Consider the following 15,652-nt stretch of genomic DNA (forward strand, 5'->3'; position numbering starts at 1 on the left):
GATCCACAGAGACAGCACTTCACACTGTTATTTTTTCTTCAAGTACAATTAAACAAAAAAGCTTTTCTATTGATGTGGTTCGCGACTAGCAACTGATTCTTTGTTCCACTATAATGAAGTGACTTAGGATTATCAAGCCCATCACTTACGGTCAATATTTCTCTATGTCTTTTTCCATCAGAGGAGATAACTACAACGTTGTTCGATATGTACCCAACCACGAACAAATTACCATCATTATCTACATCAATACCATAAGGAGTTTTAAGAACGCTTTCGTTATGGAATGTCCATTGTAGTTTACCTTGTAGGTTATAACATGTCACAGTGTCTTTTTGATGGTTTGTATGATATATATTGTACCTAAAAGTTGCAGTGTAGTAACTACTGGTCATTGCTTCTCGGACTATGTCACTTATAGACTCATCGTTTAAATCGATCATTCGTATACCTTTGTCTAACCCTGAATAAATCAATTGATTACCTTTCAAGGCTATGCCATAAATGTCAGAATCCAATGCAATTGATTTAATTATTTGTTTTGTCTCCAGGTTTATTATGGTAATGGTACATGGACTATTAGATGATACAGCCAATGTATTGTCTTCTCTAATGTATACTATATCTAAAGGTCTACACGGCATCTTGATCTCAAAGTCTTTTGATCCTTTATCACTGAAAACTTTTAATTGTTGAGCCAAGTAGTAAGTAAATACCAATCTATCATCTGGAAGTATGCAACATCCGTAAATGTAATTTCCTTGAGTTTCGATGGACTTGTGTATCGTTAGCTTTATATTTTCTATAGATTTTGTTGAAACGATTGGAACCATCAATTGGGCTTGTCTGGCCTTCTTCTTGATCAGAACTATGTCGCATGGATTAGATTCAATACGCACTTCCCCAAAACTTCTGATATCGGATAGGATATTCTGGATAGAGGTGTTGATCTGATATGAAAGAGTATGCTGTTCCTTGCCTTCTACAAGAGCCTGCAATTTTTTTTCTTTGCTATAAACGTCCTCTTCTATTTGCTTAATTGAGAGAAACATTTGAAGATCTGTTGCGTGTTTCTTAATGTTCAATAGGCTATTTTGGCATTCTCCTATTTCTTTTTCTTTCTTTTGTAGCGAGGCCATTAACTGACAAATTTTAGAGTTTTCTTTTTCTTCGAGCTCGTTGAGTTGTTTCATTAAATCTTCTTGTAGTTTGTCGAGATGGTTGTTGATTTGTATTCTGGACTTCTTGATTTCTTTTTCAATTTCCTTTCTCTTTTCTTTAAATTTCGACAGATTGACTTGTTGATGCTGGCGAATCTTCTTTAGATTTTCTGCTATCTCAACTAATGATTCCTCTATCTCGCACATAGCATTGGAGGATTTGGCGTTACGAATGATATTCTCTAATTCGACAATTTCCCGGCACTCTTTGTGACATTCCACGATACATGTGCTGCAGCAGGGACATTCATGCTTCTGGCAATAGAATTGATATTTTTTATCGTGACTGGTACAATACTGAGTAATTTTCAGTACATCCGCTGGCAGTTTCTGGTATTCGGCAATAGGTATCACACTGTGGCTTCTCGATGACTTAGACAAACTATGATGTTCCTTGCAATCTGAACATAGTCCCTCGTCACATTCTGTACACCAGACTATGCATGGTTTTGTGATGTGCCGGAGGTCACAAACACCACAGCTTTGAGATGGTGCAGCCATTAAACACACTACAAAATAAAATCAATGATAAATAATTAGCCATAACAAAAATTTTGCAGTCGGTGGTACCATCTTTAAAAGTAAATATTCTAAAATTGAATTCAATTTGACTTGGGTTTAAAGTACCTGTTTTTTTAAAAAGCATGCATAGGGTGATTCATGACATGTCACAGAATTAATTTGTTTTGCCCTATATGATAAAGACATTGGTATATGAGTAAATTTTGTCATTATTTTTCCTGTATAATGTGCGTTGCCATGGTAACCGTCAATACAACATTTTGCCTGAATATATGTGAAAAAGACGCTTTTGAAAATTGAAAATTGAATTGAAAGTCCCATCGAAGTTTTGTTTATCAATAAAACAATATGGTATTTTAAATGTTAACAGACAAAACCCCAAATTATTCAAAAAGTTTAAACTTTGAATTGACTAAATAGTTTGTTTCCATAGCAACCATTTAAAAATGTTTTAAAATTCGAAAATGAATGATTATATTGATTTCAAAACACATGTTTTGAATCAAATGTGTTAAGTTTCTTTTTTCCTATTTTCTTTTTAGGAGTTTAAATTAAAAACTATATTATAGTTATTATTACATATTATATTGTTACACAAAAAGGATAAGAGTTACGGTTCTTTGCATTATGTTGTAACGAATTATGTCAAATAAAATTCGGAAAATTTGTTCTTTTTTTCACATATAAGATATATTTATTATTACAAGATTTGGAGTTTTCTTTCGATTTGGTGGTATTTCTTTGGTGTTTTGTCAACTGACCCCTTTGTAGAAGCTGGGGTATTGAAACAATGTACACCATGCATATTTATTAAAGTTGTGTTAGTAGCCTTCCTTGGTACAATGGTTAGTATATGTAGATCCAAGTATTGGTAAAGTACCATTCATATCCTTTTTTATAGCAATGAAATTATAAACGATCAAAGACAACAGTTTGCCCCAGAACTGGGACATGGTATAAATAATCATAAACATATGTATGTTATCATGGTTCTATACGAGCCAAAAACGAAAGTTGAAAAAAATAAACGTATATAAATTTCATATTTTTAAGTCATCCTCGTATAAGGGACAATGGATAATGTATCTAGAGAAGAATACATCTTTGAAATACCACATAAATCTAAAAGTTACCTTTTAACTTGAAATATAATGCATTCCCGTCTGGTTTACCAGGAAGGTTAATAACCATGTGACGGATTTATAAACTGATAAATGCCGCGAATTTTCAAATTCCACAACTGACAAGTACGATAACGGTGTTTTGAAAATGAACATATAGTTATTTCTGACATTTCTAATTCTCTTTCAAACTCTGCGTTTTCAATTAATTTATATCAATTTCACTAGGTCTTTTATATTACATTGAAAGTACAATTTGAATCAATGTATTGGGACATAATATTGAAAATTATCAATTTGTTTTTGGATGTTAAATAGTTTTTGTAATACTCGGGAAATCGTGGTACCGGCAATAATGTCAGCCCAGATAAGATCTACAAAAAAGTCAAAACGTTTGAAATTGTCAGTTGACTCCTTACGCATAGGAGTAATTGTCATTATATTTATTTCGATATTAACCATAGCTTGCATTTTCTCAAAAACATAAGTAGATAGAGAAATTAACTGAGTAAAATAGAAATTATTAAAAAGCAAATATATATTGGATCCGGATTCTCTTTTGTTTCACTAAGATTCAATACGTCTCTCAAATCTACAACGTTTAAATCGTTAAAGGTTTCTATTTGTCTCTCATTCGATTATAGATTTCATATATTCAGTACTTAATGTAACATCTCTCACAGACTTAAAATAGAATTGCACCCACTTAAATGTTCCGACGGCTTACCTTATCATAATTGGACTTATATTGAAAATATGCAATATGAAGGTTTACTAAAAGACCACACATTTAGTTATCTTAACATTACGAATGATGTGATGTTTATATATTATAAAACAATGTGGTATATGATTGCCAATCAGAAAACCATCAACCAAATGTTGTAGCTGTTCATCCGACAACAATGAGCAAAACCAATACTGCATCATAATCTATAAGAGACACTGACATAAACAAATGTAAAATAGTTGAAGGAAATCCAGGGGTCTGATCCAATTATTTAATTGAGCCGTCCCATGCAACTCTTCCCTAACCTTAGACAATATGTCGTGTTTGACGAATAATAATGAATCCACAAACAAAAGAGACAAAAACACTGAAATGTTGCATGATTGCCGATGAAACAACTGCATTAACCATAAAACTCAGTTTATTTTATTTTGTTCTGACATAATACAAGGAACCATTGAACATGTTGGGAATAAACAGTTTGGCCGATAATTTTTTTATAAGTGAGACGAGACTAGTGCATGTACAAAACATTCTAGATAAACACAGAATTTACTTTCGAGGTATTCTTGTTGGACGTTTTTATTGCGCTGAATGGGATCCTCTTCTTTTCAACTTTCTTTGAACTTTTATCTATACGTGACTTCATATATAAGTCGTGTAGAAAGAAACCACAGGCGTCATAAATGTGGTCACTCAATCATGGGAATGGTGAGTGACCACATATAATATTGTCTTCTCGTATTCTTCCTGTACTTAAATTCGTCGATATTTTGGCCGACGCACAGCCCAAGTGCGACAGATGAAAACCCTGATAAAAGATTACAAACAAAAGTGTACTGGAAGGCAAATAGTAATAACTGTTCTAAAAGGACAAATCAAATACACCAAATCATCGTATAGTTGGTTAGGAAATGTTTTATTTAAAAACGGTATCACATGAAAAATATATAAAAAAAATATATCATGGCTCTATCAATTCACTTATTTTTTTTCACGTGATCCACTTGTTCTGTGCTGGTTGTTTATCAATGTCACGATTCGGTTAACTTCGGCAACAGAATCGCAGCTGTTTAAGACAATCGAGGAGTTTTAAGATTCAACAATTAATTAAGTTAAGACATTATGAGAAAACAAATTTTACTGAGTACAGAATAGAAACGGGGTACTTGGTGTGTCAAAGAGACAACGACCCGACCGACAATAAACAGAAAAGAGCACAAGGCCACCATATGATTTCGCATAACATATAATTACTAAGTGAATAAATAGAACTTTTTCAGTAACTAAGTGCCGAAAGAAAGTTTTTGTTTGTTTTTGTTTTTGTTTTTGATTTTGTTTGTTCTTGGCAATATGATGAGTTGATTCAACCATCTTAACTAATTTTTTTAAATTTGTTCTTACGTAGTGTCCTAGTTTAGGAGAGAGTAAAATTTGGTCCTGCTTTTTTTTTTTAGTTTATCCTGACTTTTTTTTACCTAAATTGTCGTCCTGACTTTTTTTTTTGGCAATTGTCACATCCTGCCTTTTTTTTACTCAAAACTCCTGTCCTGCCTATTTTTTTCAAATTTCATCCTAGCCCCCCCCCCCCCCCCCCCCCCCATAAAAATCAAATGGTAGCTCCCCTATGCATGATGATGAATACCCCCAGTTTTTTGTGGGGCAGTCGTGTTGCTCAGTCTTTAGTTGTCTATGTTGTTTTTTGTGTACTATTAATTTATTTGTCTGTTTGTCTTTTTCATTTTCAGCCATGGTGGTGTCAGCTTATTTTCGATTTATGAGTTTGACTGTCCCTCTGGTATCTTTCGCCCCTCAGTCTTATACGGAGCTCCATCAGGAACTTTCTAAATAGAAATTATAAGTCCCAGGCTCCATGTAGCCTTTTGTGTTACTTTTTGTTATGTTAAATTATTGTAATATTATGGCTTGGATCTCATTTCAATGCAGCTTATGCCACATGTTCTTGTACTTTGCCGACTCTCATTTATTTTAATCATATATATATATATATATGTCTGTTTGTCTTTTTCATTTTCAGCCATGGTGGTGTCAGCTTATTTTCGATTTATGAGTTTGACTGTCCCTCTGGTATCTTTCGCCCCTCAGTCTTATACGGAGCTCCATCAGGAACTTTCTAAATAGAAATTATAAGTCCCAGGCTCCATGTAGCCTTTTGTGTTACTTTTTGTTATGTTAAATTATTGTAATATTATGGCTTGGATCTCATTTCAATGCAGCTTATGCCACATGTTCTTGTACTTTGCCGACTCTCATTTATTTTAATCATATATATATATATATATATATATATATATTATAAAATTTATATATATCATGTGTACTAGTTCGAAAATATGGCGGGAATTTTCTTCATTTCATATTCAGAGTTATCTCCACTTAGATTCGTTTCCGCCAAACGATGTCACTGTAAACGAGAAAAAATAACGAAAGGAGGGTGAAGATCGAAAATTTGAATAATGTGAACGATAAGGAATATATTATTTGCCGTAATGTACGGCTGAAACTCTTGGGATTTAGGTGTGAAAATGGGTTGGAAAGATTAAAAAATTTTGTAAGCAACAAGTAAAAAAAATAAAATCTGCAAGATGACAGAGAAGAAGGAAACTAAGGTGTCACAGTAGTGTCAGGGTCATGGATTTCTGCTACACTGTAGAATACATCACAAGGAAGCTTTGCTTTGCTCTACATGGACTACGGTCCCGTATTATTAAAAACCTTCCGCCAAGCAAGCGTAAGGGTCTTTGACAGTGACCAACACTCATCTCACGAGGCGTACGTAGTATGTCTTTTTAGGTACATATAATTATATATATAAACATTATTCGTCATTGTGCGAAGTGCTCCTTTGAAGGAGGGATTTTCTCAAACAGAACAGAACAGAACAGGTGGCGTTGAGGTATTAACTAATTGTATAATAAGTTTAATTATACCCCCGCTTTAAAAAAGGGGGGGTATACTGTTTTACCTCTGTCTGTCAGTCCGTCCGTCCATCAGTCCGTCAGTCAGTCCGTCAGTCAGTCCGTCAGTCAGTCCGTCAGTCAGTCCGTCCCATGAAACTTTCGTCACATTTTTCTCAGGAACTACACATCCACCCTTTCTGTAATTTGGTATCAACATTTATATATGTCAGCCACACCGTGTGATGCGTTTTCAGATTCATCGCTTAACAACTTCCTGTTTACCGAACACTTGTCTGATTTTACACATGATAGCCAAGTTGAAAATTTTCGTCACATTTTTCTCAGGAACTACAATACAAGGATTTCTGAAATTTGGTTTCAGGATTTATATAAGTCAGCTATACGGTGTGATGCGTTTTCAGATTCATCACTCGACAACTTCCTGTTTACCGAACACTTGTATGATTTTACACATGATAGCCAAGTTGAAAATTTTCGTCACATTTTTCTCAGGAACTACAATACAAGGATTTCTGAAATTTGGTTTCAGGATTTATATAAGTCAGCTATACCGTGTGATGCGTTTTCAGATTCATCACTCGACTACTTCCTGTTTACCGAACACTTGTATGATTTTACACATGATAGCCAAGTTAAAAATTTTCGTCACATTTTTCTCAGGAACTACAATACAAGGATTTCTGAAATTTGGTTTCAGGATTTTTATAAGTCAGCTATACCGTGTGATGCGTTTTCAGATTCATCACTCGACAACTTCCTGTTTACCGAACACTTGCATATTTTTACACTATTAATATTATCCACTTGCGGCGGGGGTATCATCAGTGAGCAGTAGCTCGCAGTTTCACTTGTTTTATAACTGCACAAAAAATGATTCATAAGAATGATAAGTAGTGTTTCAAATAGAGTAAAAATGTATGGGAAAGCAAAATTTAGTTCATGCTGAAACATGAATCCCTTCTTCAAGTTCTTGTGAAAAATGTAGTATAGCATTTTCCTGAATTGCAAATCAATGCCGACAGAACCCCTGAAAATGATTACACATACTGTACATGGGGGTACCTTCATGACCAATGACGTTAAAAATTCTTGCCAAATGACATTAAAGGTATATGACGATAAAATACACTATCTTTTTGACGATAAAAACATCGAATGATATAGATGAATCACATTATTTTTTTCTCTCCAAAAATGATGATAATGATAATTATTTGAGACCTCTGACAAATCACGATAAGGATATTTTGAAGAATTATGGTAAAATTTTAACCAATTTGACGCTAACGGTAGACGAAAATTACTGTTTGACGCCTGACGTTAAAGGACATTACGACCCTCATACATGAGGGTCGAAATACATCTTATCGTCTAATAGAAATCTGCGCTGGCTGACCCAAGAATCTGGACTGCTTGAACTTTCTGATGTCAAACAACATGAACAACAATCACTTTCACATTGCGGCTTAAGATATTTGTATTATGATGTTCAAATTTTACATGAACTTTGTGATGTCCAGTAATGACGGACAAATAGCTACATTGTATAAGGTACACCAGTGGCGGATTTAGAAATTTTCTTAAGTGGGGGCCCAATGACTGTCTAAGAGGGGGTCGCTCCGGTTATGCTTTCCCTATATAATCAACAAAATTTTTCCCAGAAATGAGGGGCCCCCCTCTAACTCTGACTCTTTACACTGTATAAATGGATATACCTTCAAGTTGAATAATTGGTAAAACTATTTTTCAAAATTATGTAAACAGTAATTTTTGTTACATGACGATAAAATAATCACTTTCTTTTAGAAGATAGGAAAATCAACTGATTTTGACAAATCTGGTTAATAATTTGCCAAAAAAACATTACATGTAAATATTAACGGTAAGGATAGTAAATGAGACATCTAAAAAATCAGAAAATAAATGATGTTCTGACTAAGCACTAAAATTCTAACAAATTTAATGCTAAAGGTTGCCAAAAATGAACAGTTGACGCCTGATGCTAAACGGCCTACCCTCATAAATGTACATATACATGATCATGATGATATACATGATACACTGGTTTCATTCCTTTAATAAGCCATGTGGTGTCAAGGAGGGTAATTTCATTAAAAAATTTCATTGAAAATTACATGGCCTGTTGGAACGCCACTTATTTTCAGGAAATTAATGTGTATCATATACATGTAGTACAATGTTAACCCCATGTCTTTAAAGAAAATAATGTCATCATGGTCATGATATTTTTCATTACCTGCACTGAACATACATTTTGTACATACATGTACATGTACACGTAAACATGATACATGTACATATACATGTAATATATACACATGTGTTGCAATATATTACATCCTACATGTACATGATGTATACTGTCTAGAAATAATGATATACCTGCATCAGTTTCATTATATATGCAAAAATAAACAATTTTGAAAATGGTGACTCCAGACTCCACATGGATTTTCATGAGACTACAAAGTACGTGTCGCCCAGTACTCATGGACTTGCCCTACATGCCTTAGTGAGAACCCTGTGTTCAAAATGCAATTTCCAACCTGCAATCTTTTGAGACTATTACTTCAAATACTTGCATTCATCATGTTCATAGGATTTGTCACCAAGAGCCAATGCACGTCGAGTTAAGGGGGACTATCGAACATGCACAGCCCAAGGCACAGGGGGTCAGTCTTTCGCAAGACTTAAGCAATGGCAGGCAAAACTATAAAGCAAGCAGCAAGTTGTAACAGTTTTATATAGTAACTGGTCCAAATAATAATAATGACAGTCAGGGGTACTACTTGTACAAGACTACAAGTGTATTTTATTAACTTGAAGAAGTGGGTTTGAACCCACCCCCAGTGAAAAATGGTAATTTTCCGTCTATTTTCCGATTTCAAAACGACCTTGAGAGGTGAACACTGACAAGACTGTGTTTTTTTGTCATTCAAGTATTACCCTATAGTTACAGTAGTCCATTCATGCTAGCTGGGAGTGTATTTGGCTTCAGTTTCATGAGATATATGTGTAATATACACCTGCTTTTAAAAAAAGGGGGGTTGTAAACTGTTTTACCTCTGTCTATCCATCTATCTGTCATTCCGTCAGTCCGTTCTTCCCATGAACATGATGAATATTTTTGTCACATTTTTCTCAAGAACTACAATACATGGATTTCTGAAATTTGGTTTCAGGGCTCATATAAGTCTGCTTTACCGTTTGATGTATTTTCAGATTCATTACAAGACAACTTCCTGTTTACCAAACACTTGTATGGTTTTACTCATGATAGTTAAGTTGCAAATTTTCGTACCATTTTTCTCGGGAACTAATTAAAAGGTTGCAAATATCCACTCCTACAAGTAGATAAGTTATCAAAATTGGTTAACTTCAAGACCCAAACATATTTATGAAAAGGTCATGCATCTAAATCTTATAACTAGTTTCAGTGGAACTGCAACAACTATTTTCGACTTTTGTAATAGATCTTTTTTGTCTTCATGGTCTTTAACATGTCGAATTTGAAAGTTAACATGATGTTCTTTAATATTTGTCACAAGTTATGAATGTAACTGTTTTCTCTTGTCAGAGTTAACAGACAAAAGGATAAGAAAGCAAAAGATCAAGAGATGGTAGAGAAAGAAAAAGATCAAGAGAAAGAGAAGGAGGAGAAAGAAAAAGACAAAGAGAAAGAGAAGGAGGAGAAAGAAAAAGACCAAGAGAAAGTAGAAAAAGATGTTACTGAAGAGAAAGCTATTGTGCAAGAAGAAGAAGAAACACATTACGAAGAAGTTCTACCTGATGACAGGTTTGTGACAAATATGAAGAAAATAAATCTTAATAATCAATGAGATAAAACTTTCAGTAACGTGAACATATTTTATATTTGAACAATTAGGTGAAAACGATATTCAATAAGCAAAAATAATGAACTCAAAGAAAAGTTTTAATTGGAAAGTCTGCATTATTCAAATGAAACAAAATAGAATGATTAAACACATCAATGTATGGAAAGCAACTGACATATTCTTTATTTTGTACAGACATTTCTTTGCTCATAATGGTGGATTAAACCTAGCCAAATCTTTTAGTTGACGAAAGTCTAGTAGCACACAATTATTATAATTATATTAGCAGATTATAGGCCAAACAAACAAAAAATATAATTATAAATGACATTACAACCAAAATTGAACTTAACAGTAAGGATAAGAAATATACAGACAACTTAAACAACACTATTACAGGTACAATGTCGAATATATTTTTACATCACATTCTCAATTTTCAAGAAGTGATAAAACAAAAACCACTTTTAATATTTGTCTCACCAATAAACTTGAGAAATTTGTTTAACTTTATTTTATTTTTTTAGCTTTTCATATGCTGCTACAATTACAGAAGAATTGGGAAATCCCATTGTTCAGGATCTTTTGCAGCTGAAGGTAATAAATCTACTAAAATTTTCGTTGTATAATGCTTATATCAACAGATTAAACATTTTTCTACTCCTCTGGCGATGAAGTTGAAGGGGACTTTGGGTTTGCACTCTGTCCATCTGTCAATCCAACAGATCAGTTTTTCACACTTTTTTTCTTCATGTTTGAAGATATGGATTTGATATTTAATGTATCATTTTATCATGAAACCTCTATGGTGTTCCAAAAAAGGACTTTGACTAAAAAATGAACACGCTATGTATGTCAATTACATAATTTTATTTTATCCTTCCAAGAAAGGAAAAATTGACTTTTATTGTTTTGCTTTCTTTTTTAGATGAATACTGAGGAAGGAATTTTGGAATTTGACATGAGTAAAGGTAAGGAAAACTAGACAATAACCAACAACAGACATGCTGAACCAAAAACAATGTAAATTATTATAATATCATATTAATTATACAATAGTACTTGTATAATGACACAAAATTAGAACTTATACTACAAAATGGTAAATGTTCTATCCATTAATTTGATTAAGTTTTCTTGATGCACACCAGTGTCGTAAAAAAGAGATATACATCATACTTTTAATCATCAAAAGTCTTTGAAAGTGTAGAAGATACTAAAATTTTGTTTATCATATTCTGAATTTAATTACATATAGTTTGTTTGTGGTAGTAGGAGGACCAGACATTTGTATACTGTGAATTATTTTATTTTGGTAAAAAAATAGTCATTTTTTCTAGCCTTTTAGGGTTAGCATAGTCAACATATATTTATAATTATTCAATTACTTTTCAGAAGATGATATCAAAATTGGGCACTATGTGGCTGTGGCCTATGAGAGTGAATGGTTCGCTGGCCTTGTTACAGAAAAGTTGAATGACACCTTCAAGATAAACTTTCTAAAAAAAATTTCAACAGGAAATGACTACAAATGGCCATCAAAGGAGGACACATCTTGTGTGAGAAGAGAATTTATATTCGATACAAACGTAGAATTAACTACAAAAGACTCATATGGCCGGATTTGGCACATCAAACAATATAAAGAAATTCAGGAAAAATTTCTTTCTTTTTGCCAAAATTTTTTTATTGATTGATGTCCCTACATGTTACTGACTAAGAGATTTGAAGGCTTATGGAAATACTTATGCATAAAGATTTACTTATTATGTAAAAAATTATCCCTTTCTCAATATGTTATCAAGTGTATACATTATAAATTTTTTAAAAGCACAACAAAATTCTGATCTCAGACAATGATTTAATATAATTAACTTTTAGAAATAACTGTAATATTTTTTCTGTCTATTCAAAATAACATAAATAATCAATAGTGTATGAAAGAATGAACTATAGCTGATAGTGATTAGCATGATCTGACCTCCATAAGCCTTGAAATTTCAACACAAGTCAAATATTACAACTTTTATTCAGAAATGTACTTTAATGTATATGTTCATGCTGTTGTTGTTCAGGTGTTACAAGGTTGAATGTCAACACAAGTCAAATGTTACAACTTTTATTCAGAAATGTACTTTAATGTATATGTTCATGCTGTTGTTGTTCAAGTGTTACAAGGTTCAATGTCAACACAAGTCAAATGTTACAATTGTTATTCAGAAATGTACTTTAATGTATATGTTCATGCTGTTGTTGTTCAAGTGTTACAAGGTTCAATGTCAACACAAGTCAAATGTTACAATTGTTATTCAGAAATGTACTTTAATGTATATGTTCATGCTGTTGTTGTTCAAGTGTTACTAGGTTCAATGTCAACACAAGTCAAATGTTACAACTTTTATTCAGAAATGTACTTTAATGTATATGTTCATGCTGTTGTTGTTCAAGTATTGCAACAATGAACACAGTTTTCCAATTTCAAACTTTTCTCTTCATCATGTTTATGCTTAAAACCTGGAAATTTCATTGAAGTGCTGGTTAAATATTTTATGTTAGTGCTTCACCTTCAGAACAACACTTTAGTGCTTTTTAACATTGAATATAACATTTAGTGCTAATATAATTGGAATAATCCGTAATGCATATCACAGGACTACAAAGCTACATACTGGTTCTTTGTTTTATTTTAGATATTTTTTAAGTAATGCCTTTATTAAACAGAATTAAGATTTGATGTTTTGTCTAAGACTTTTTAAAATTACTTTGACACAATTTGACTGAATTTTTTTGTTAACATATTTTTATACTCAGGTTTTTGTCATTTGTCAGTACTTGTATTCATGATATTATGATTTTGTCTTTGTTGATGTCTATTTTATTTTATAGTTTCTGATCCAAAACCTTGCTCAACTGTTTCATGTATTTCATGTATCATATTTGTCATTTAGCTGTTTGATTATGTATGTCATTTAAAATACTTGTTCTTCCTGGTTTCAGTTTTCTTTTGAAAATGTATATAAATATTATGAAAGTTTTTATTTTATGCATGTTATGTAGTTTATTTTAGCAGTGTTAGATTACTGCATTGTAATATAATTTGTTTTCATCAAGTTATTTAAACAGGTCAAATGTGGTCAGTCTGTTGCACTCAAAATAAAAAAAGTCAAGAGTTTATTTTAACTTTGAAAATCCATTATTAATAAGAAATAAGTGAAAATTGAGTTATCTACATATATTCCAAAAATTAGAACGAAAGACATGAAAAGAGTAGAAAATATAAAAAACCTTATTCAATCAAGTGTTTTCATCCAGTTAATGAAACACAAACATGACAAATAGACCTATTAGAACAAGTCTTAATATTTCTGGACAATGCCAAGGAATCCCACTTTTTCCTTTGTTTTTCTTTTGATTTTATTGAAACATAAAAATAAATTTATATTAATCATCCTTTTGATTCGAAAAAAAATATAGAAATTTATGAGCACTGACTGACTGACTAATTTTTGTTTGTATTGTATTCCATCTGTTACAGATAACACAAGGTAGCACTGCAGTCAGACTTTTATGACTTCAACAAACAGACTATAACATTTATTTCTCCTAAACCACTTCATGGAATTTTATATTCTTTATTTCATTTATTGTTCGTTCTTAGTCTGTTGATAATTGTAGGGTTGGTATGATCAATTAAAGATACAGTTCATATACTGCCAACAAAAAGTGGTCTACTGAGTTCGATAAAAACAGCACATTGCATTTTGGAAGGTGGCAAAAGTTAGATTTTATACATTTCATTGACCATGCACAAGCTATAAAACTGGGTCTCATATTTTTTGGGTATACATGATATATACCACCAATTAGAAGATGTATTTATTCAAGTGCTTGGTGCTGTTAAAAAAATTATACATCCCCCTGGTGATTTGTCTAGAATAAGGATTGTGGCTGGTGTAAGGTTAAAATACAGATTATTTTCCCTTAGTAGGAACATTTGTTGTATTAAAATGTCATTATTTATTTACTCCCCGTTATATCATCATAATGAATTAAGGATATTTACAACATGCACAAATAGAGAAACACTTTAAAAAGTAATGTGTTAAATAAAATCACTAAATTTTGTCTGTAGTGCTACCTTAACAAGGTTACTATAACTTGTTAAAATATGTTTAGACTAGTATAATGCATAATTGTTCTGATTCTTTATCAAGATTTTTTTGATCTTTTGTTGTACAGTGTGCCAAGTTAACATATAATTGTTTTAAGTTGTTGTTATTGTTATATGTACATGATAAACCTGTAGTTTGTATGATAAGATGTGATATTGCCTGCTGATTGCTTGATCTCATTTCTGTGAAGAACTATTTTGGTCCTAACTTTATTAGCTGTTTGATGTCTTCTTTTTAAAAAAAAAATGGGTGAATTGGGAATAATATTTCGCCCTGTTATTAAAGAGTCCAAACAAACTTGCATCAATTCCAAAACCCAACCTGTAATAGATCCTATTTGCTGTTATATTTTTGAGAGGGAGAGGGAGTATGTTTTACATATATTACTTTTATGCCAAACATACACCCCTACTATAGTAGAGGGGCATTATGTTTTCTGCTCTGTTGGTTTGTTCATTCATTCTTCTGGTCATTTTCCTGTCTCACTTCAGTTACATAGTTTTTCATAAAATTGAAGTCCAATCAACTTTAAACTTCGTACACATGTTCCCAATATAATCTATGTAGTCTTGATGCCAAATTGAGATTATTCCAATTTCACCACCCACAGTACATAAAAAATGATAGTACCTTTTGGGGAATCAATGTGCTATGGACACATTCTTGTTTCATTAAATTTCTATGGTTGTACAAATAGTCATGTTTGTGAGGAGTTCTACTTATTCAGATTGATTTTCATCTATACCTGCTGTATAAAAGTTTGTTCCCAGTGAGAATGGAGAAATACATTTTAAGTATTATAATGTGTTGACTGCTTAGCTGTTAACATATCACTCATAGCCCCTGTCTCACATGTCTCAATAAAACAGTCCCTGTCTCACATGTCTCAATAAAACAATGTGCAATTTTTAAAAGGAACCTCTTTCTGATTTATTTTTAGAGTATCATGTTTTGATAACAATGTTTTAATCTATGTTTTTGTATGTATGTTATACAATGGTGCAGAACTGATATTATTTTTAGTGCAATTTTTAAAAGGAACCTCTTTCTGATTTATTTTTAGAGTATCATGTTTTGATAACAATGTT

The 15,652-nt window shown here is 32.2% G+C and overlaps 3 protein-coding genes across 4 annotated transcripts in view; 2 read left to right on the plus strand and 1 right to left on the minus strand.

Moving 5' to 3' along the window:
- LOC139481922 (kinesin-like protein KIF21A) overlaps positions 1 to 15,652 on the plus strand; it is a 275,709-nt gene that overhangs the window by 82,252 nt on the left and 177,805 nt on the right. Inside the window, exon 1 of one of the 2 annotated variants that reach the window (XM_071265470.1) lies at positions 6,073 to 6,223. The exons of the other annotated variant lie outside the window; for it this stretch is intronic. Within the exon in view, the coding sequence (XP_071121571.1) occupies positions 6,200 to 6,223 (24 nt within the window). The 5' untranslated portion in view covers positions 6,073 to 6,199. Of the gene's footprint in view, positions 1 to 6,072; positions 6,224 to 15,652 lie in introns of those variants that run through there. 2 annotated transcript variants of the gene reach the window in all.
- On the minus strand, positions 2 to 2,932 carry LOC139481929 (uncharacterized). Its single transcript, XM_071265495.1, has 2 exons — positions 2,876 to 2,932; positions 2 to 1,729 (listed from the first exon to the last, which is right to left on the minus strand). Exon 2 carries the CDS (start codon positions 1,719 to 1,721, stop codon positions 39 to 41), a length of 1,683 nt encoding a protein of 560 aa, XP_071121596.1. The 5' UTR covers positions 1,722 to 1,729; positions 2,876 to 2,932; the 3' UTR covers positions 2 to 38.
- LOC139481932 (uncharacterized) lies at positions 10,153 to 15,425 on the plus strand. The gene is made up of 4 exons (XM_071265509.1): positions 10,153 to 10,352; positions 10,920 to 10,989; positions 11,321 to 11,363; positions 11,788 to 15,425. The coding sequence occupies exons 1-4, from the start codon at positions 10,174 to 10,176 to the stop codon at positions 12,087 to 12,089; spliced, it is 594 nt and encodes a 197-aa protein (XP_071121610.1). The 5' UTR covers positions 10,153 to 10,173; the 3' UTR covers positions 12,090 to 15,425.

The sequence above is a fragment of the Mytilus edulis genome, chromosome 7, assembly GCF_963676685.1.
Source record: "Mytilus edulis chromosome 7, xbMytEdul2.2, whole genome shotgun sequence".
NCBI lineage: Eukaryota > Metazoa > Mollusca > Bivalvia > Mytilida > Mytilidae > Mytilus > Mytilus edulis.

What these genes read in the sequence shown, in the direction of transcription:
- LOC139481932 (XM_071265509.1), top strand. Translation starts at nt 10,174, where the DNA reads ATGGTAGAGAAAGAAAAAGATCAAGAGAAAGAGAAGGAGGAGAAAGAA. An exon ending in AGGATCTTTTGCAGCTGAAG is followed by an intron (nt 10,990 to 11,320) that starts GTAATAAATCTA and finishes TTTCTTTTTTAG; the next exon opens with ATGAATACTGAGGAAGGAAT. An exon ending in GGAATTTGACATGAGTAAAG is followed by an intron (nt 11,364 to 11,787) that starts GTAAGGAAAACT and finishes ATTACTTTTCAG; the next exon opens with AAGATGATATCAAAATTGGG.
- LOC139481929 (XM_071265495.1), bottom strand. Translation starts at nt 1,721, where the DNA reads ATGGCTGCACCATCTCAAAGCTGTGGTGTTTGTGACCTCCGGCACATC.